Raw genomic sequence first — 23414 nt, 5'->3', positions numbered from 1 at the left:
ACTTGCTCTTAATTTAAACCTCAGCAAAGGACTTAAAAAACGCAGACAATTATCCATGGGTTCTAGGCATCTCAAAACAGTGTAAGACACTCTCTTTGAAAACTACCTTAAGAATGTAAAAGATCCCTTAATAAAAAGGATGGAGGGGGAAATATTACAAGACAAAAGCATCACCTTTCCCAGCAGAAACACGCTACCCTTGGAAGAAACCCTTCATTCATCCTTAATCCTCTAAAGCATGAATGCAACTACTGCAACAAAAAAAATCACTTGTCACAGACAAAGATGTTAAATTGGGACCAAGTCGCTTCCACGTAATCCATTGAATTATAATAAATGATAACAAAATTCTTGGAATATTGCTGTAATTGAAAACAACATGCACTTCCTGGTTCATCAAATCCATTTGTTACTTGTTACATCCACTTTTAGACACTTTTTTTTCCTGTTCAGTTTATGCTAATAAATGGTGGTGGATAAGATTAAAACATACAGAGATTTACTTGCAGAGTGAGATTTTAAGTGAAAAAAATACAGACAATGAATACATCATAGAGACAATACCAGGAACAGCAACTATGCCTGACAGCCAGTAATAACTTTTTACTCATGACTGCCTATTTTTCACAACTCCCATTATGCCATGTCCTCTAAATTGGAAGTGTTACCACCTAATCCCTGTCTAATGTTATATCCTTTATTAGTGGAATAAACTTTCCCGCTTCCGACTGGACCATACTACAAACTTGTATTTTCACTAGTTATTTCAATGGAATTATTCCTGGGGAACCTTGGCATCTGGAGACCTCATGCCAAGTTCTGCTATTCTTTCACATGGTTTCAACTCCATGGTTTTAAAACTTTGGGATTGTTTCCCTCTTAAGTTTGTACCCACATACCTACACTAGAGTGTTAGTTCAGATCATGAGTGTACTTTAAAGATCATCCTCACTAACAGTAATTTTGTTTACATTGCAAAGTAGGCTGGGAGTACACAAATTGAATTCTTTTTGGATGAAACTACACTGGAAAGCTCAGAGTGCGCTCAACGTACTCCAGCAAGGAAGAGGCACTCAGTCTGGAGGGCCAGAAAGGAGCCAGGCTGCAGGAAACTCAGAAACACACACTGGGGACATCGAGTACTCAGCACCAACTATGTTGCTCTACAAAAGGAGTTTGATGGGGCTGCTCCCCTCACTAGGGAGCCTGCATTGCCAAGCATCCACTTCAGCTGTTTATCATGATTACTTCATTGAGTCTCAAGAGGCTTGGGTTTCTTTAATATTTGTTAGCATTAGCATGACTCTACTTCAGCCCAAACAAACTTCTTCCATGCATCCCAGTTTCCTTGATTTCTTCCATCCTTTCTTTTCTTCCCTGTACTGAGAACCGTTAGGCAACTCTTCAGCAAACTAAATTTGGTCCAATAACTATCTTGCTAGGCCTACAACCTACTTACTGATCTCCAAAGACAAAATTGTTTTCGAAATGACTGACTAACATGAAGTTCCTAAATTTACACTTCGTTTACTAAGCAAGTTAATCTGATCTTCAAAGGTGCCCCCTGAATCACAGGGAGATTGCTTACACTCTCGTTAGTTGTTGCCTGAGTAATATGATTGTGAAACACAGAATCATTTAACAGTAGACAAGAGACATTAGCAGCCTAGCTTTCATTTTAAGAATTGATTTTGAAAAAGGGTAGCGGGAATGGGTTTCTTGCTATCATTAGAAAAGTGGAAAAAGTAAACATGGCTGATTGGAACAGCAAGATCCTGATATCCACTGAAAGAGAACAGTACGTTTACAGATACGCACTGTACTTCTGAGAACAAGAACTTCATATGGCTAGAAGTATTCAGCCAATTAAATAGCAATCCAACTGACTGAACACTGGTAAATTAATTATAAAGTACTGGTTCACACCAACACAGATGCTTTCATGATGTAACTTACTGTGACAGGAGCTACAGAGCCTCAGAACTGAAGTATGATTACAGAATATTACTAAAAACACTTGGCATTTGTTATGAGACAGCATTGTAAGTCCTGAATTCTGATTAGCTAGTACACATAATATTACTTTTGCATAGTCACAGTGCATTTTACAATTTAAGCAGTCAAGTATGGGCTGTGCAATAATAAAAAAAGATCAGGGCATATTAAGTTAACCTTTCAGAAAGGTCAGGAAAGTTTGCTTTCAAAGAGGAGTGCTGAAGCCTTTTCTCAGTAGTCCCTTTTTTTATTCCAGTCTTCTGTGACCTTCTCTCATTACCTATTTTGTTTCTCAAAAGAAACAACAGGGAAGGGAGCTTCAAAGTTTCACTAGCAGAGTACTCATCAAAAGTTAAAAGGAGCAGACCAGAAAGTTTAGGAGCGAGATTTGTAAGGATTTCTGTGAAGCAGAAATAGGGCAGGCCAGAAAGAATAAAGAAATGGATGACAAATTAATCATAAGGAGAGTAATTTCCCACACAAGTAAAACTTAAAAAAAAAAAACCAAAAAAAACCCAAACAAAAAACCCACCCCAAAACCTTTTAAGATTAAACTGTATTTCTTGGCATAAGAAGTGTTTGCTTTTAAGGACAAGTATTTTGAATCAACGTTAATTTTATTTCTTATTACTGCCAAAACGTTATTTCCTAGTTAGAGCTTCTAAGGGACAAGGGGCTCTCTGAGACAGAGGGTTGCACAGCTGTTTTAAGGAAGCACTGAAATGCAACATTACCGTTCTACATATTACCACATCAGAATGCTTTCCTGTAGACAACTAAGCAGTGCAGCTGAGCTGTTACGTCTAGCCTTTCACAGCAGCTTATCTTTCTTATTAGTAAATAAAAAACCCCAAGCATATTATAGTTAGAGGGCTGAGATTAAAAGAAGGATCCATTACATTTACATTCTAACACTTAGAAATGCACTTGCTTAACAGAAAATTGCCCAGGAGTCTTCAGGCCACACAGACTGTCAGCATATCTGCAAATAGCTACAGGTTAAACACATAAAGTTCCCATGGTCTCGTGTCCTGAGTACCAGAGAGGCAAGGCTAGCAAGAATGAGGATTCACACATTTACCTGATAGCCCTGACTTCTAAAGAAGGGATCTAAAAGGGAGTACTTTGTACGTGAGAACGGTTGCCTGGTATTTCAGCTGAAAATGCTAGTCTTACACATTACTGGGTGTATTTTAAGGAAATTCATAAATAACGTAGGAGGGCAGTGTGCTTAGTGCACAGACGCAACAGCACTTAGCATTGTGTGGGGTGGCAAGACCAAACTCTCTCAGAGTCACCCTGTTAAGTTCCCACTTAACACATTCACTATAGTAACATGGAGAAAAAAAGAGGAATATTCTGCAAGTGTCACTTAAACGTCCAAAGGAACTTGTCTGCAATGAACTCATACATGCAAACTGTCTTGGAGCGTCCAGGTAGAACTCATTACTCTAACTATTTTAACATCCTAAACGTAATGGGAGAACAGCATTGAAGACCAACAGCCACCGGGCCCTTAGAAAACAACTCCAAAGAAGCCTTTTTGCACAGATGCATGAGGCTTTTGTGCAATATATGAGCCTTGTAAGAAACTCAACGTTATTAGAGCAGCTCAAGGCTGTAGCAACTGTGTATATTATGGACCTGTGCCTATGCACCATGGGGGAGTGGAGGGGTGAACACGCAGACATCCCTCCAGAGGTTTAATGTTCATAGAACAATCACAAATGTTCTAGAAGTGAGAGACAAGTAATGGCTGAAGCAATAATGGTAAAAAAAAAAAATAAATCAAATGTTTTATTAATGGGACTGTCCCCATTCCCACTCCTTCCAACAGATCTCCATCCAGCCCAGTGTCCTGGTAGAAGAGGAACAGAAACAGCTACTTAAGAAAAACGCAAAAACAAAAAAACCCAAGAAGGGGAATAATAATCAACATAAATAACTAACTGCTGTTTCCAAAAAGGTCTTACTAAGCACATCAGAAAGCAAAAAGTAAAAGACAATAGTGTACTTTCCTCAGATTTGTGGGTGGAAGAACAAAGCGGTAGGTTCAAACAGCTTCCCATTATAGTAAAAGCAATCCATAAGATAAATATAGTACTTTGTCTAGTCCAACATAAACAAACAAAAATAATCAGAAACCCATCAAGCTCCAGATTATTCAAGAAAGTCATAAATGCAGATATATTTTATGTAAGAACTTAAATTTTTTTTGGTAGAAACAAAATTAATGCCAACTTACAATTAAATATTTCATTTAAATAAGCAATATACATGAAACAAAATAATTATGAAATACTTAGACTCAGCAAAAGATGTTTCCCACAAGTATTATTTTTGTTACTGTATTATCCAATGTAAAGTAATTCAGAAAATTATCTGCCCCACAACTCAAAAACATCTCAGAATTATATATTTTCCTCCTTTGTATTTGATTTTGTATAGCTATTTAGAGTCAGAGTTGACAGAAGGACAAAGCTGCCACAGAAAGAACACATGAAAGAAATACTTTCATGACAAACTGCGCTGTCAGAAATGTAGTGTCCTGTAAGAAAGATTTTTTTTTTTTACATAAGACTTAGTTCCCTCTAGCAAAGCAGGGGAGTTAGTTTTAACTCTTTAGTAATAACTGAAAGTACATGAAACTGTTCTACTATTTCAGGCAGGTCCCTTGGCTCCAAATATTCCTCTAAGTGAGCCTTAGAAGGCATGCTTACAGAACATTTGTGTGTTTATACGCTAATAAGGTGGTGGGGGGGAAGCTTTTGCAAGACCTACATATTACAGCTCCCACAGGAATCAGCTAATCACTCAGTTAAATACAGTCTTACAGTGTTGCCAGTGCCAGTCTGCTTGTGTCTTGGACAAGGGAGGAGGGATTAAAGGGGAATAAGATGCGTGACACAAATAAAGTTTTTAGCACTGGCTTAATTTGTTACCTATGGTACATCTTTGAAGTCAGAAAGTCTATTAAAAATTATTCCTGAAACTAAAACAGTTTTTATACACAACAGAAGTATAAGACACATTTCATATTAATGATCTAGTAAACTAGTGAGTGATCTGTCCCTTAACTTACGTTTCCAAAATTCAACTTTCAACCATATGATCTTTAAATATCTGGAAGAGTAGTCTAGTTTATTAAAAAGTGTAACAAATAGATGCAAATCAAAAAAAGCTTGGCAAAAAAGATACCATTTTATTACAGTACACAGTGCTATTTCCATTGGAAAACGGACAAACAAACTCCAAATGAAACTAACAGAAAACCAAAAATCTCTAAGATGTAAAGACCATCAATGAACATATTTAAGTTAAAACCCCAAACCATGGCATGTTGTATATTTGACATTTTATTGATGGGAATGCAAATATAACCATGGCATATCACAAAACCAATTCATAACATTTCATTATTCCTTAAAAACATCTGCAGTCATCTGTAACAAATACACTGAATATTTGAATCCTTGTATCTTAAATCAAAGTATTCCTCTAGAAGCTTGTTGTAGATGGTTACTAAAAACCCAACATCAAACTTCACAATAAAAAAAATTGCAGAAATGCCTAAAAATGGGCACCTGAAATCAGTAGGTATCTCATGCAGCTGTATTTCAGGAAGTGCTAATTATTCTTTCTTAAGAAAATAAATATACCCATTTGGTCAAAAGGCATCCCCTCAAAAAAGAGGAGCATTTCCTGATGGCTAATTATCACCTAAACCCAAATGAATGCAGATGTTTATTGTTAACACAAATTTTTTTTTTTTTTTAAAATATGCTCTCCAGTCTTAAGATTCAGTTTAATTCATCAATGTGCATACCTGAGGTGCTATGTTGTCTGCATTCAGTTTTCCTGGAAGAGATACTAAAAGGAAACAAATCAACACTGTATATTTTAGCTGAACTGTTCATTTTCTTTAAATCCTTCTTCCTTTCCAAGGAACTTGCACACCTACTGACAAAGTCTGTACAAGAACGCCATACATCTTTTATTTATCTCTCATGTCTTCATTGCTTGGATCTGATCTGTTAATAAAAAACAAACAGCTAGTCTTACAACAAGTAAGATGAATTCCTGCTGTATTTTGCTTTTTGAAAACATAACCCAGTATGTCCAGGTTACAGAACACCATCAATAGATACTTGGTGTAGTTACAAGAATGGGGGACAATGCAGCTAGAGTTGTTTTCAACTTGCTCTCTCATTCACTTCTGAAATTCCTCCACAGCCATGTTGTTTCCTCTGAATATTGGTAATTAAACAGGAAGGCTCTTCCACATAATTCAATTTTTATCTTTTTTGGGCTTATAAGGTAACTTTGATGAGACTAAGTCCTGGAAGTTATGAAGTACGTATTTCAATTCCTTGCACGCATTTCAGCTTCCACATAACTACACATGAACTAACTCCCTAACAGCACAGGATTTAAAGTTTGTTTTTGAATAACTCGTGTGAAAATTTCTTTGCTGTCAGTACCCGCAATTCTCCATACTGCTGCCTGATTGCCGCTTCTAAATTCACTTCAAACATTGCCTTAGTTAGCATAAGTCTACTGCATGCCCATTGCAAAATGTGGAAATCAGCACAATTTCCCCCACTAATAGGGAACGTGACCTGGATTCAGGCTGTTGTGAGACAGGTTAGTTTTACTCTACTGAAGAAATGTTGGTTGCAATAGTAACCCATTACAAAATGGGGAAATGGACAAACCCAGCCTTCGCTAGGGAAAAAAGGCAAAACCTCCTGCCCTTGCCTCCCCAAATCTGTGAACTACCTTTAAGCAGTCCGGTAAAGATAACTAAGGAAAGCATGGCTGTTGACAAGGAGAACTGTGCATTCATTAACCAGGTGCCATTTCCTCCACTGAATTTTATGGCACCCACAGGCTGTGCTTTAGAGACCACTATAACTTAAGAGTTGTTCCAAATTTTTCCCTCCAAGTGCTCTAGGAACGAGCAGGAGAATCATAGTAAAAATTTTTCTTGCAATATCAAAGTCTTCATCCATTAACAGTATAAATGCTAAACTGCACATGCTTAGGCAACAATACAGTTAAAACCCAACCCCTCTTAAGCTTCTGAGGACACCAAGACAGGGAGTTAAAGGAAATTCTTTTAGATAAAGCCCATCGATGAAGAATTTCAGCTCAGAAAATTAAGAAGTTTAACAATCCATAAGAAATGAATAGCTATGAAGAGCTATGTGAGTGAGTGACAGCAGAGGCACCTGCTTACCATGCTTAAAAATCTATATATACAATTTAAATATGTTGTCAGAAAATATTCAGACAAGGATTTGAGATCCTTTTAAGTAGCTTGAAGCTATGTGCAAAAACATCAACTCAAAATTTGGATCAAAACTTAGAAGGTTCCTCAAAGATAAGCAGAAAATCACAGGAAAATATTACAAAAATCAGAACTATGCCTGAAACTAGGAAGAAGTATGCGATTTGGAATCTGCCGCTATGATAGGATAGTGAAGGATGCATGACTTTTCTTCTGTAGGGTAGTAAATCTCTTTGTAAAGACAAATTTTTGCCTAGTATCCCTTCCTCTGAAAACACGACCAAATTTTTTTGTATTCTATAATAACACAGTAAAATAAACCATCTCTTTCTAATTAGCAATAAGGATTCTAAGTAGAAAAGACAATCTGGTAGCCATAGATAAGTGGAGATATGTTAAATTGGAGACAATGCTGGATATTATTTAGCTGCAATTTGAAGGAAATGAGTTTAGTCGCACCGACTTTAGGGCGTTGCTGACATCTGGCGGCTGCTAGAGCACAGACACGCTGATACAGAGACACTGTCTTGCAGATTCAGTTTATGCTATGCTACCTAATACACTCACAATGTAAGCAAGGCAAATTAGGGAGCTAAAATTGGAATAAGTCTACCAAAAACTCTACACATTTAGCCAATACACGGGAGGACAAAAGAGACCAGATACTTACCAACATACAACAGAAGGATCTACAGCATCCATACCAAGTTTGTAATTACAAATGCGTATGTAATACATTGCCTAAGCTGGATCTGGTATTTTCTATGTAGTTATGAGTGTCTGCATATGCTGTGATCGTTATAATGCAAGCTGTTCTTATTTTGGCTCTAGATTAAAGAGCTGAACTTGAATAATAAAAACTAGTGTATTTGTCTGTGGACTTGGCTTTTTTTTCTAGCCTGCTTATTTACTTTTTCTTGATACATAACATTAAGTTACATAAAACTGGGACAGGACACTTAAGAATAAATTAAAGAAAAACCAGAACTACCACAATAATAAATTGAAGTACGGGAGCACCTGGTATTAGTATTGGTTACAAGAAAGTGTCACACTGTTTGCAAGAGTAGGCATTAATATTTCACTGGACACGATTTTGTCAGAGAAACTGACATCTTTTGTGTACGTTAAGGAGGTAAATGAAAGGCAAATATACGATAGAGCATCAGTACTCACTGTGTAATTTGGTCTGACAGCAGAAGTGGACAGAAAGAAAACAAAGGAAATAATAAAGAAAAAACCTTATAAAATTAAAAAATTTAACAGACTGAAAATAGAGCAAGAGAATTACATATGATATACCTTGGAGCCAATCCACACCTTCTTGTAATCCTTCTCCTTTAAGAGCATCACTGGCACTGAAAAACAAACCAAATTACGAACAATTGTAAAAATACCAGTTTTAGTGGAGTCATCACTATACTTGTAATTTACAGAATTGCAAAGTAGCATCTAGTACAGTTTACTTAAGTTTTCTTCATATGGAGAGGGCTGCTTCTCAAATCATAGAATCTCCTAGGTTGGAAGGGACCTTTCAGATCATCGAGTCCAACCATCAACCTAACTCTGACAAAAACCATCACTAAACCATATCTCTAAGCGCTATGTCTACGTGTCTTTTAAATACCTCAAAGGATGGTGATTCAACCACTTCCCTGGGCAGCCTGTTCCAATATTTGATAACCTTTTTGGTGAAGAAATTTTTCCTAACATCCATCGTAAATCTCCCTTGGCACAACTTGATGCTGTTTCTTCTTGTCCTATTACTTGTTACTTGGCACAACAGACCAACCCCCACCTCGCTACAATCTCCTTTCAGGTAGCTGTAGAGAGTGATAAGGTCTCCCCCTCAGCCTCCTTTTCTCCAGGCTAAACAATCACAGTTCCCTCAGCCGCTCCTCATAAGACTTATTCTACAGACCCCTCACCAGCTTCACTGCCCTTCTCTGGACACACTCCAGCACCTCAATGTCTTTTTTATATATCATTTATAAACGATATATTCTAGAGCACCTTCCCAATATGAAAGCACCATTTCAAGATGTGATCTATTTTAATTCCAGTTTCAAGGCAGAGGAATCGTTCCTAGAACATGAGGGGTTCTGGAGGAGCACCCACACAAGGCAGCCACATTGTTCTGCAGCACCTCCACTTAGATAACTCCCTCCTCAGACTGTGCTATAAAAGATGTTTACTACCTACAACAGCAGCAACGAAGCAGCATCTTTCCTCCTCCCACTCAGTTCCTATACACAGTGAGGATGTTGGAGTATTGGAGGAAGAAAGTATAATGCATACACACTTCATTGTAACAGTAACCCTAGGAGTGTCTGTTGATATATATTAATATTAAGCTACACTGAAAAAGTGTTAAGTCTACCCTTTGAATCACAGGGGTATAACTATTTAAAGGCCTCTCATTCTGCAGCTTATGAAAACTAGCACAGCAGTGAAAGTGAACTGTTATAACTGTGGTTAGCTATAACATTATCTTTCAAAGAGCTTGTGAATTCGTCAGTGTAATTTCTGAGACAAAAAAAGCAGTGACCCCAAAACAATGCCCGGGTAATCAAGTTTAATATTAAAGGGCCTAAAATGAAAACTGTAGTTTTCAGCAGCATTTAGCTGCCCGTTTCACTTTTATTTATAGTATCTGAGGACTTTAATAAGACAAAAATCTAACTTCTATAGAACACTTCTGATAAAAGAAGAGGTTTTTTTTTCCCTTGTGAACACTGGCACAAAATTCTTCTGTTTATATGAAAGCTTACGTTCTTCAGAAAGAAAAGACACTAGGTCCTACAACTAAAAAAACCCCTCAAACATTACATGGTACAAAGAGTATGGTATGCCTCTGAATTCACAGAACAGTTTACTAAATGGCCTTTCAACAGTAGTTTACTAAAGCATCTGCAGAGAGGATAAAACGAACTCTCAAGGTTTTATTCTCGATATTCTGAAACCTGCAAGACAAACTAGCAGCAGCACTCTGATAACAACTGTACTCATTTTCCCAGCAAAAAAATAATAGCAGCTATTCTGATAAGAACACTGTTTTCTGATTTCACTGGAAGTCCTCCATTTCATTATTTGGGTAACAGTTCTATTGTGAAAGTTGTCAAGACACAGTCTACATGAATGCATTGTGCCTTTAAAACAAGTTTCATAGCAAGTATTGTAATATTACTACTGTTTCCACACGTGGCAGCACAGCATTTTATCTGGTTGATTCATGTTATAGAACGCAGAGTGGCATGGGAGCGCTAAAATATTGATGTACAAAGTAATACCAATAAAAGGGTAGAAAAAGGGAAATTTACCAGATATGCCAGGGCTTGTCTTTGATGTTTTCTAGTGACAGTAACTGAGATACTTTCACAGATGATATTGCATCCCTGAGGTCCATTTTGTTAGCAAAGAAGAGAATAGGCAGTCGACGGTGCTTAATATCTAGGCATGAGCAGAAATAGAACTATCGTGACATTACACAAGACTTATTAATCTCTACAAGTGATAAGCTACAAACAATTCAGGAAGATATTTTGCTCACCTGTAACTGCAATTCTCTGAAGACTGCATTCTATCAAGATGCACACTGTTGGGTCACATGGCCTCTGATGCATGCTTCAAGAAAGCTCACAAACTTCCTGGCAGGCTTTGGGATCTTCCACCCCCTCTCCCCCTACTTTATACATACATTTAAAGCTGTAGGTATAAATTGCTGGTGAAGCTGATTCTCTGAAGGAGATCAGACACCTGCCTACAAATGCTGCACGTCTCTGCTAAGTGAGAACTGGATGTGTAAAATAGACAGAAAAACGATCTGTGTTCGTTCATAATCTCACAATAATAGTTGCATAAGGGTAGTCTGAATTATCCTTTAGCATCCTGGAGAAAATCCACGACTTCATAGAATTTATAAAACAGGAAAAAAAATGCACATGTCCGCACAACCCTTACCCTACCTTCACTTGAACAGGGACTTCTTTTCCAGAAGCTCTTCTCAGCTAGCAGTGAGAACTACAGACCAAACCAAGTACACTGGCAATTTCTGGCATATTTATGCATTCAAAAGCATAAGCCTCGCTGATTACTGCAGAAGACTAGAGAGTCATTGGAAGGAAAAAAAGTATACTCTCTTCAGCCTGACAGATGTAAAACTGCCAAAAAATTGCCAGCACCAAGACCAAGCGTAAGATTTTTTCACATTATTTAAACAAAGGATGAATTACAGGATTAGACAAAATCTAGATTTGAGTCTATCAATTAATTCTTGATGGGAAAAGAACTTAAACACCCCACCCCACCTCCCTCATGAAAATTGCTATACAGGCTCTTTTTATAACAGTAAAAAGAAAAGGTTATTTCACATAGGAAGCAAGCTAAGGATTTATTTAAAAACTTCAAGCATATGCTAGATGCCCCTGCTGGGGGCGGGGGGGCGGGACAGGACATGGGGGACGACAAAACAAAAACCCCAACATACTGTAAATGCTGAAGTGGTTTGAACCTTCCTAAATATGTTATTTTCAAATTGCCTACTGAACCTTTCCACAAAATCAGTGGAGATAACACTATCTACCCATACTCAGAGATCATGAGTACTGACCAAAACACCGACAATTTTCACAACTATTTACCCTATCTGGAGCCATTTTTCCTCTGTTATCATCTAACACAAATCAAAGGCCTCAAAACACAATCACAGAGCATCATTAAATCTCTGATTCCATAGTTGAACAGCTTTTGTGTCTCCTGACTGAAACTTCTACATTAATCTATAGTATAAATAAAAGAACCCTGGTACCCGCAGGTTTCAAGTTATGGATAAAATTAAGACACAGAAATTAGCTGACATCACATATGCAAATAGCCAAGTTAATAAAGGGATTTTCAGTGTTTCTTTAAAGCAATTAAAAAGGGGCATAACCTACCCACATAGACTCATACACATACAGTTAAAGATGTTTGCTAAATAAAGTGGTGGTTGCAGAAATTTACATTATTTCCTACCTCATGACATTGTTTCTTACTATGCAGTATTTACCCCACACACTTTTTACAGTTAATAGAAAGCTAACATTTTCTAGTTGCAAGTAGTGATGAGTTAACATATTTTTAAAAAATCCCAGACACTAGATATGTGTGATGCGTAATTTTATACAAAGAACTTCAAATTTTCAGTAATTTCAGTTTATTTTAGAAGCATGTGCTGGAGGTCAAGTGACCCAAGAGTCAATATCTAAAACAAGTGATCTACAGACTACCATCTTGCAAAATGCTGAAAAATGAAGTGTGATTAAAAAAATAAAACTATAACAGTAATCATTAAACAAGCTGTTATTCGTAGAGTGCATTGTCCACTTATGTAAGTAAAAATAACATATAGCTCTGATTCACAAAGCAGTCCCAGCTAGTACAACTTCTAACCCTGTTAATGCATCAGTATACACATTCCCTTTCACCTGACAACCTCAGGCAAAGCCTGGCAAAAAGAGAGGGAACTGTTTTACTGAAGGATTGCTAAAATTTTCAAAGACGGGAATTGATTCAAGGTTGTTAGCCTGCATATATTTAAACTTTAAGTAAACATGTAAATTTAAATCACTCCAGGAGGTTCACAGAGGCAGAAGCACAGATGGGGAGAAAGTAGGGTACACAGGAAGAAAAGCAGAACAGCAATACAAATAAAAATATTCATATAGTAAAACGATTATAGATTAATTCAGTTAACAGCTACTTTTATCAAACTTTACTACTATGAGAACTTTTTATTCTCTTTGGTTCTCTTAGATGTGACCTATCCAAATCAGAAATGTAAAACAGGAACACTGTTGCTGCATTTGAACTGAGCTGCTCCAAGGCAGAAATACAAAACTGCCCTTTCCAGGTTCTAGGGAATGTACTAAGTGTCCATAGCCAGGGTCTTTCAGAAACAGAAGACACAAACACATCAACAACTGAAAAGCGCTGACCTGCTAGATCAGCATTAATAATCTATTAATCCCTAAATGAAAAGCTCCACCTAAGATTGCACCTCCTCAGTCTTAACATTTTCACTCTTTCGCGTTGTAATAAACCAGTAGCTTACTACCACAGTCTTTACCTCTCACCCTTGGTCCTGTGTGTTTTCCACTTCATAAACAGAACTGCCTTTTATCACTGTGGTTAATACCTGCTTTAGTGCAAAGCTCCCTGGTCTCTGTGTAATCCACCTGCAGCCTTTGGTTCGCCTCATCGTCCCCTTTGAGACCCTTGCAAGGCTGTCTTTTCAGTGTCGGCATTTGAAGTGGCCCATAACATGAAGTTAACGGGCCCAGTCAGCTCCCACACACTCAGCTGCAGCATCTTTGTTCATGAACTAAGGTATTATATGCAGTCTTCATTGAAAATAAAATAACAGTAACATATTTGCCCCTCCCACGTACTACTTTTCTTGGTTAGAAATGCAAGCCAGCTTCTCCTTTTTTACTTTCAGCATGGACACCCCACAAGTTAAGGCTCTATCAGCTTAATAAATAAGAAATTAGAGGATTATTTCACTTTTAAATTTCCTGCATGTAGCTTTATAATCTGTTGAGTCAGAGCAACTATGTAAAGTGCTGAAAGTCAAAATTGCATATTGCTTACAAAAACATTACAGTAATGCTGGCTATACAGAAAGGCAAAGCAGCGAATAATTGACCGATCTCAGAACTTAATTAAAAAAAGTGTAGTTTTGTATAAAAAAACCCAAACTAAACAAACAAAACCCCTGAAACCAGCCCCCCAATCATGAATCCTCTCATATTCTCTTCCATTCCGTGTATCCTTTTATAGGCAATTGAAACTGACTGATAATTATCCATCCTTATTTCTGGCTAAAGCATAATTAAAAAAGGCATAAAAAAAAAAGAAGATAATGAAGATGAAAAGAAATAATTTAAAGTTACATTAAAGGAATTAGCTGTCTTCATGGAAAAATCCAGACAGGGAGATACTGTTTTGTATGTGTTTGTCATGACATACAGGGTCTCCAGCTTCCAAAGGGTCAAAGTCTAAGTCTTCCTCAAAATAATGCAACTTTTGGTCTATATTGACTAGTAAAAGACCAGTTCAACTCAGTGTAGCCAACTGAAGTATGATCAGTTTGTAAATGTGAATAGGTATTAAAAAAATCCCCCAAACTTGTTGAAGACTATTATTGTTCTACTATTGTTGTACTATTATCGTACTCACGAATATCTAAAATATTTGCAAAGTACTCAGAATGCAGAATGTGTCAGATAAGGGCTTTTCTTAAGACAATGTAACAAATATGGAGACAGAAGGAGAAAACAGCCTCCTCACCTGGATGATTCAGAAGGGTGTCAAGTTCTTCTTTGGCCACAACCATTCTTAATTTGTCACTGCTATCAATGACAAAAATAATGGCTTGGCCTTCTCTGCATAACATGAAAAGAGCAAAGAGGCAAATTACAGGTTCTCTTAAACTGTAAGAAAAGGCTTCAGAAGAAATACCCAAAAAAAGCAAACAGACCTCATTTCCCCCCACCCCCCTCATTTTTGTTATTTACCATTAACATTTGAATCTAGTCCTGAAATTCAACCTTTTGGTAACCTGCATAATTTTTTTGCGACATGAGACTGTTAACTGTGAGGCTTACACAACATTCAGTCTACACAGACTCTTCAGAAAAGCTTCATTTCATTACTGAGTCTGAAAAATGAACTCTGAAAATGTAACCAACTGCTACTCTGACAGCGTGATTAGACAAACGAAGAAAATCTCAAGACAGGTTTTTGTAGAAATTCTTTATTTCCTACACTAAAACATGTTTATTTAGAGAAAGGTCAATCACCTTTTCAGAAAAAACTGTGTCCACAGCTGTTTAACAACTAGGCACACGCATATTAATTTAACTTTTAGAAAAATCTGCATAAATAGGATTTTTGTTTTGTTTTGAATAACAGGTAAAACTTTCAACTATTTCAAGTCATCAAGGCATTTTGCTGGCAATATGACTACAGTCACAACAGATATACATGCTATTCAATTCATTATTTCAGAATATTACGGATATTTTGTGACTTGACGTTCCATTTATTGAAACTTATTTGAAAGCAAAATAAAGTCTGACCAATTCAGATGAATAGTTATAAACACACACAAAAAGTATTTTTTAATTTACATTTTAATGTAATATTCACTTCTCCTTTGTTTTATATTTCTCTGAGACACCATTACGGATACTTCACCCCCCAGCATCATCTACCTTTGTATTTTGATAAGAAACAGTCCTAGACCTACTGAAAAACACAAATAACTTGACCAGCCTAAGATTGTATGAGAAGGTTCATTCTTTTCTGGAGCACAGAAGAACTTTAACAGAAAATAACTCTTTTCCCATGTTAGCTGAGAATGCCTAAGTAGTTTTTATAGCACACTATTTTTCTGGAGTAATCAGAGTCCTAGCATGTATTTACTACCAAAAAATAACTTCAGAAACAAGTAACAGTAATAGGAACATGAGTTTACATATATTTAAGACAAGTGTACTTTGAGGACATCCTAGAAGATAGTTTCAAGCCAAATAGAAGAAAAGGGCAAGCTTCAAGTACTCCAAATAACTACTTAGACACAGATACTTGATCAGATTTGATTGCCATTTTGTAATTCTTGCAAAATTAAATCTTGCTTAACTTTATTAGCTGAACAGCACATTATTATTTTTACATTATTCTCAGAAGTTAATATTAAATATTTTACTACTGCACTGGATCAGGAACAGAGGTGGATACAAGTGCACAGTTCACTGTGAGCATTGCCCAACAAACTCCCTAACTGTTGAGATGAAAAAAGCAGTTTATGTGACACAAAGGATGAGTTACTGCATTAAATACAGCAGTCAGAAAAAAATATTTGCTTATGAAGCACTTGGCTAGCATTTTGAGAGCAACCTAAGGACATCAGTTATTGAAATCCAAAAGTTTGGGGAGACATACATCTAACACTCTTGAAGAATGAATATCTACCCACACAACAAGTTTTTCTGTCAAACACCAGGTGTAAGTCTTCTCTGAATCATTTCTAACCACTAGATATTATCATACTTCTGTTTAAATAGCATACACAACAGCTAACATGAACAGCAATGCTTTAAAATAAATGATAGGCTTACTTGTAGTAATGTTCCCAAAGGTTTCTGTATCTCCCCTGACCTGACATATCAAACACTGTGAAAGACAAACTGCAAAGAAAAGAAGTATATGAGGAACAGAATCAAAGAACAAAACTCAAACTGTTTTCTTTGCTATTCTAACAGAAAAAAATCCAGATCAACTTGAATCCTAATCAACATTGAAAGATTCCCAAAGGAACTCTGGTTACTCTATCTGCCATCAAACTACCCTACCCAGTTTTGTGATCTTATTATGGTGACATTTCACGTTTGTTTATTCTCTGAATAAAAGAACAAAACCAATTATAAAAAGTTACACCAAATACAAAATAAGCTCCCATTCAGCTGCTCTTTTTATCACGTTAGTATCAAATATTGTTTATAATGCTGAGTAAATGAAATTCAGATGAGCCATGACTTAAAATCCATAGCCCATCTTAAATTCTGTCCCTGTGCAGGCACCAATAGCATCCAGAGGCTTCTGTATGCAAAATAAAAACCTTTTTTTTAAAAAAAAAAAAAAAATTCTACCTTCAGGGAAAAAATAAATAAATCACATTCTGGTAATAGGTTATTTCAGGCGACCAAGTTACAAAGGGTAGTCTTTGCAACTTTGAGATTTCACACGAACGCTAAATACGGCAAGTCAACTTAAAGAACATTACAAAAAATTCTGATCCACTCCTGAAAAGTCTACAGAGGCAACACTGAATTCAGTGTTAGACTTTCCTGTTTTGGGTAGTCCCAAATAGCTCTCCGAGTGGAGGTGACACCAAAATGAGGCGGTTTAAAAAAAGGAAGCTCTCCAAACATCCTTTCCACTCTATATCCAGACATCATCGTATCATGAAGTTATTAGCAACCCCAAAACAATATTTTGATTGTAATATCGGATTAATGAGGTTTTGGGGTGGGGGTGTGTTGTGGGTTTGTTTTGGTTTTTTGTTTTTTTAAAATCATTCTACATGGTGTATTTGCAGGTCATCTCTCTTACTACAGGATCAGAATAAAGGAAACCAATATAAATTGATCTACGTTTTCACACAGCCGACCCCCAAACCTGTCTTATGTACTTTACTGTGACAGAATACAGTTGTTGAGCCTCCTATAAAAATGAAACATATCAATCCCACACATCAGCTCAAGGAATAAACAACTGTCTTACAGATCTCTTGTCCAGTGGGGCATGCTGCTTGAAGACTGACTGCACCCATTAAAAATACACTGTGAATGTTGCAGAATAATAAAATAATATGTGTTACCTGCTTGAAATATCTTTGTCTCATGACATTCCTTCTCTAAATCTTAGCCTTTGTTTAACCACTGATATCTTCCTCCTTTCCTCACCTTTGCCTCCGCCATCTTTATGTTGCTAATGCTGTAGCCACCATTTTTCATTTAATGAGATTAGACTGCAATCTCTGCAGAGTCCCTCCAGTGAGAGTGCTTAATGGAATATAGGTTACCATCTAAGCAGCTGTGTCTCCTCAAGTCTGTAACAATGCCCTATTCTGAAATTCTTGACAGAAATCAGATGCTTATACACTTCTTTTTTTTTTTTTTTTTTTTTACATATACACATAGTTTTATAGCAGCACAAAATATACAATATATTCCAGCACTGTCAATCTTGGATCATGATTAGGACTCCTGGGTACTACAACATTTCAGCGAACCGGATGTCATGTCATAACACCACACATTATACTCAGTTACATCCCACTGAAAGAGGTAAGTCCAACTATTGTATATTAATTACTAATGCTAAATGGAGAAAATGAAAGAAACTACTACCTCGATGTCTTGAATTTCTCTATACTGAATCCTATTGTTGGAACGATATCCTGACTTTGAGCCTTTAAAGGGAAGAAAGTACAAGTTTTAAAACCGACTTAGAAAATGTAAATAAATATATTTGAAACATTAATACATTACAGAACTATTTTTCCCCAAACTGTGCAATACAAAAAACTTTCTACAAATCCAGATACTTTATATTAAAAAAGTTTCCAGAAAAGTACAGTAATTCAAAATCAAGGTTTTGTATTTTCTAGGAAATACAATGAACACTATTGGACAAGAGCATTGAAACTGAAGACATTTTAGCCTTAAGAGTGAGGTGTCACCCCTGACATTAGTCTATGTGTACACGTATGTGTGGATATTACCTATGAAATAAATAGGAGATAGGTTAACATGGAAGATAACAGCTTGAAAATTATGACCGATGTCAAAGTTCACAGTATTTGTGCACTTTGGAAATCCCAACGTCAACCCAAACAAATCAGCACAATACCCCAAGCCTCTTAAGATAAAAGCGGGTGTACTTCTATCAAGATACTAGATTGGCCATATTCCCAACTTCTGTCAACAGGCTGGAGGAGTCTGCTCGACATTGGGAATTACACAGCAGACATTATGCAACGGCCTAACCATATTTCTATTCAACCTACCAGACCATTGGAAGAAATCACCATTTACCGTAGAGGAATGGCCAAAACATAAAGTATTATTAATAGATCTGTCTGATAACCAGATTTACTGCTGAGGTAGCCAAGGAACCTACCAGCTAAGTTGGTACAACAGAATAGCTCCTTTAAGAAGCACCGATATTGAGCAGGGAGAAAGGTCACGTTCCTTAGACTACAGAGCTGTCTGAGAAGGTGACATGCTACCCTTTTACAGACTTTCTAGAGCCCCTTATGAAAAACACTATCTATAAGCAGTTGACTCCTTGCATACAACTGAAGCACGCTTAGCTTGTTCACCTGCAGCTTCATTATGGAAATGGCATTCCACCATAATAAACAGTTTAGTCAACAGTTCCTATCAACAAGGGAAAACTTGTGCAGAGAAGAAGAGTTATTTCTTTAACATTTATTTAAAATCTATTTATCAGGCCCAGAAGAAACAACTGCAAACAGATAAACACTTGTATTTGCCAGACAACTAATATATTGCTTGTAGGCCAAAGTAGCAGTTCAACCCAGCAGAAGACTGGGTTGATCCAGAGCTCAAAATCCTCTGTCCGTTGAACTTACTAAAAAAAAAAAAAAAAAAAAAAAATTCATCAAGTTTGATCTAATAGTATTTGTTGCACATTAGAGAATTTGCCATATCTTGCAAGTATAGGACTTACACAAGTTGTATGCAAAGCTACCCTCCTAAAGCATCACATTAAATGAAAACATTCAGAAGTAAATTCTCATTACACAATTTACAGTAAAGCAAGCAAATTCGATTTGTGTAATTCCCTTGGGACCTTCTCTAATACCTCTTATTGTGATAAATCTTGAAGATGTTGTTCAACTCTAGTTAGGAATCCTTTACTGCTTAAGGGACAACATAAAAACCCTGCTACAATGAAGGTCTCAAAAGTTACATAAATATATAATTTTCCAGGTACAAATTGTAGCATTTCCCCCAAATGACCGTCAGCAGATAGTAAGATGTTTATATTGCTAGGAATGCTAGGAAGACTATCAGACTACCACGTTACATTTTTTAAACAGTGTCCAGTGGTACCCTTCAGGAAAAGTTCAATGAAAGTTAAAAACCAAAAACTGTGTCCTGAGGTAAACAGCAGAAATCATGATTTCCCAGATGCGTATAACCAAGATGCACAAACCTCTGGCTTTGAACCTGCCTATCAAAATTCATCTATTTCTATTCCATAAACACACCTAGAAACAAGGTAATCCTACTTTAAGTTTTGCTTAGAATACTAGCCACTCTTAGTAGCCTGAAGAACAGTTTTCACTGGATAAGTGTATAAGCCTGTATAAATGCTACTTATTTTGAAACCCATTCTGCTTTAGAAGTGCTGACATCGCCATTAAGTGTACATGTTCTCATTATTTCCTATTTTATTATATACTTATTTCTCAGGAAGAGATTGAAATAAACATGATAAATGTAGACAAGTACAAGTTGTTGTACAACTGTATTAATCCCCAATGTTTGACACATCACTCGTAATTGCAATCCTGTAGCAATTATTTAAATTAGTTAAGAAAACTGTTTCAGGTTCTGATTTCAGCCATCATAAACCCTTCCTTATTGAGTGATCTTAGAAAAAACAAGCCACATCATTAACAGTATTCTTTTGGGAAATGTTTTCATAATATGCATGTAGATGCTTAGATTTAGTTTTATTTAGTTCGAAACTCTTAAAATATATTTGTTCCACTGTACTCAATCAAAAAGTTTTTCACATCTTTTTCATGGTCACATTTAGTATAACGGCATGCAAAAAGCGTTTAAACAAACATCAACTCTGCAGTCAAAACAGCAACAGTGAACTAAGTAGGCTACTTACATTTGAAGGTTTAAGTTTATTTATGATCGTTGTTTTGCCGCTATTGTCCAAGCCAAGGCACAAAACGTGAACCTCCTTTTTCTTCAGGCCAAGCCATCCCGCTAGCTTGTCAAACAATCCCATAATTCTGGCTCAAATACACAGGGATCACCTGTTGTTCAGAAAACCAGGGAAGAAAATAGCGGTTGCAAAGCAGTTACGTGTACAGCAGCGCTAGCACAGTAGGTGGGCATGTGGCTAAGCAGTCCTTAAACTTTTAAAAGGACAGCGTGAATAAGACACTACACAAATACTGTCACAGCAGGTTTGCTTGGTATACTAAGCAAATGGAGTATAAGCTGATTATAGCGAAGAAGCCTTGATACAAAAGTAGATTGGCCGTTTATAGCCCTGTCTATATATCGCAATGTCCTTGAATCACTGGGTAGCAATATTGCCATCATTCTTAGCAGTCCAAATAGAAGCACAGCTGCAATGCCTCCTTACCTTCCACCAAACTGAAAAAAAAAAAAAGGAAGACCATTACATTTCACTTAAAATATCAGTAGTCCAATCAGTCACCATAATTTAGATAACAAAGCAAAACAATATTTCCTTTCTTCAGCACCTGCTATGTAATTTACTAAACCCTGAAGTAAATAAAGTATCCTCTGTCAATTCAATTGAAACTCTAATTGTAACAGGCTTTGCTGATATTAACATGTATAAATTAGGAACTTGTTCACTACAAATAGAAACCGATTACAATAGATCCAACAGACATCAAGCCAGACACCACAACATTCACCCAGACCTCAGATGCCAAACTTCTAGTCTGCCCAGACATTGATTGAAGTTACCTGGCAGCAGCACATTCAAAGGAGCTTACATCATGCATTGCCCCGGGGCACCTAGCTGAAGGAAGAGGATAACCCTTGTCTGTCTTGAATGAATTCCACTAAGAATAATTTCAGCAATCAGACAGCTGAAATATTTGTGATGCGTTCAGTAATAAAGTAATTAATGCCAGAATAATTTTGTGGAGTGGTGAAGGACATTTTTTCTCTTAATAAAGAAAAACCACACAGCACTGGACAACTTGGACCGCGATCTTTATTACCCCAGAAAGTTGAAGTACCACCACATTAATAGTGAAACGGTCTAAATGGCTGAATATACACAAGAAGGATATAACAACAGCTCTAGCAATTGGTGTAACTCTTTTCACGTTGGCAAATCAATGTCCCGCCTATTTCAACCCGAAAGAATAGGAATATCAGCTTTGTTTCTATACATACAAAGCCCTGAGTCTGATAACAAAAAGGCTGATTGCTGCTCTCCAGTTTTAGGTTTGTGACGAACACTTGATGGGCGTCAAAAGTAAGAAAACACGCAAACATGCTGTGCTTCCAGCAATCCCTGAGAAAGAGGCTGCAGGTTAACTCTTACAGAGTTTGGTCCTGGAGCTTGTTATCAAACTCCATAAACCTTTATCACAAACTGTAAGCCTGTCTGAGGCAGCAGTGATTGATTAACTTTTGTGACTTGCCACTTGTGACTAACCAGACTGCAAAACTTCTGAGGATAAACCAGCCACGTAAAGCAGCATTTCGGGCAGCAGTGGCTTGCTGTCAGGGAGCAGAGCCAGGTGAGCCCCACAGCTCTGCGGATGCTCCCCCGAGAGGGACAGCCACCTCTCTCTGGTGGCTGCTTAAGCAAGACTTCGCAACCCGCTACTCCAAATCATCAGCACACTGAGCCGACAGCGACGACCCACAGAGTGCTCTACGCACCGCGGGTGTGAGTTTTTGAGAAGGCGATCAGAGCAGAGCAGATGGCCTGCGGACATCCCTTCCGAACTAAACGACACCAAAAGCCCACCTAATTCACGTGGATTACCCAAATGTAAACGCTGAGATACCAAGGCTGCCCAAGCCGCCCACAGGAGGCCCTTTCAGATTAGTGTAATTTAAAACTCCAGCCGCAGTTTCCTTTGGGTTTTGCAGGACCCCCCACTCGAGGTGAGCGGGCGAGGAGCCAGGGCCCAGCACAGCCCCACCAGCGCCTGGGGTCGCAGCTGGGCAGCTCGCCGCTGCCAGGAGGACGGGGTTTCCCTTCCCGCCGCCGAGCCTCCCCTCAGCAGCTCCCCCCGCAGCCGGCCCTCCTGCCCTGAGCCGCCCCGGGCGGGGCGCGACAACTGGCGGCGGGTGCGAGTCCCCCTCGCTCAGGGCGGGACGAAGAACCCCATGCCGACGGGGCCAGAATCCCCCACCGGAGTCCGGGACCGGCTAGCACCCGCTGCTCCCAACCGCAGCACCCACCTCGGCCCCCGAGATGTCGGCCGGGCCCGGCCGCTGCCGCCTGCGCCGTTGCCAGGGAAACCGCCGCCCCGCCCCCGCCCGCCCCTTCCGGTGATTGGGGCGGTGCCTCACCCGGGGCCGCCCCCCGCCTCCCCCCCGCCGTGGCGGCCCAATGGCCGCCGGTGGGTCTGAGGGGGCAGTGGGAATGGCGGTGGCCTGGCCTGGCCTGTGGCCGGGGGTGCTCCCGGGGCAGGCGGGCCTCAGCTCGGGAACCTCATTGTCTCCAGGGCAGCTTTGCGTGTTGCCCTGTCAGCTGCGCCCGGGCGCCTGGCGGGTAGCACCGTGGCAGGGCGGGCATCAGATGCTGATCA

General features: G+C 38.2%; 1 protein-coding gene across 6 annotated transcripts; it reads right to left on the bottom strand.

The window, feature by feature from the left end:
• Positions 1-4441: 4441 nt before the first annotated feature.
• Positions 4442-23144, bottom strand: ARL6 (ARF like GTPase 6). 6 transcript variants are annotated; one of them, XM_074597924.1, is made up of 8 exons: positions 23061-23144; positions 20765-20915; positions 18241-18302; positions 16447-16515; positions 14615-14709; positions 10606-10735; positions 8588-8643; positions 4442-6026 (listed from the first exon to the last, which is right to left on the bottom strand). In XM_074597924.1, the coding sequence occupies exons 2-8, from the start codon at positions 20885-20887 to the stop codon at positions 6001-6003; spliced, it is 561 nt and encodes a 186-aa protein (XP_074454025.1). In that variant the 5' UTR covers positions 20888-20915; positions 23061-23144; the 3' UTR covers positions 4442-6000. The 6 variants fall into 6 exon arrangements, with proteins under 6 accessions (XP_074454025.1, XP_074454034.1, XP_074454007.1 ...); XM_074597933.1 differs by having other exon boundaries at positions 4918-6026; positions 23065-23140; XM_074597906.1 differs by having other exon boundaries at positions 5180-6026; positions 8577-8643.
• Between the last annotated feature and the right edge of the window lie 270 nt (positions 23145-23414).

The sequence above is a fragment of the Larus michahellis genome, chromosome 1 (assembly GCF_964199755.1).
Source record: "Larus michahellis chromosome 1, bLarMic1.1, whole genome shotgun sequence".
NCBI lineage: Eukaryota > Metazoa > Chordata > Aves > Charadriiformes > Laridae > Larus > Larus michahellis.
The sequence above is the reverse complement of the archived record's forward strand: the minus strand, read 5'-3'. Positions and strand labels throughout refer to the sequence as shown.

What these genes read in the sequence shown, in the direction of transcription:
- ARL6 (XM_074597896.1), bottom strand. Translation starts at nt 20,887, where the DNA reads ATGGGATTGTTTGACAAGCTAGCGGGATGGCTTGGCCTGAAGAAAAAG. An exon ending in CTTTGGGAACATTACTACAA is followed by an intron (nt 14,710 to 16,446) that starts GTAAGCCTATCA and finishes CATGTTATGCAG; the next exon opens with AGAAGGCCAAGCCATTATTT. An exon ending in CACCCTTCTGAATCATCCAG is followed by an intron (nt 10,736 to 14,614) that starts GTGAGGAGGCTG and finishes GCTCATGCCTAG; the next exon opens with ATATTAAGCACCGTCGACTG.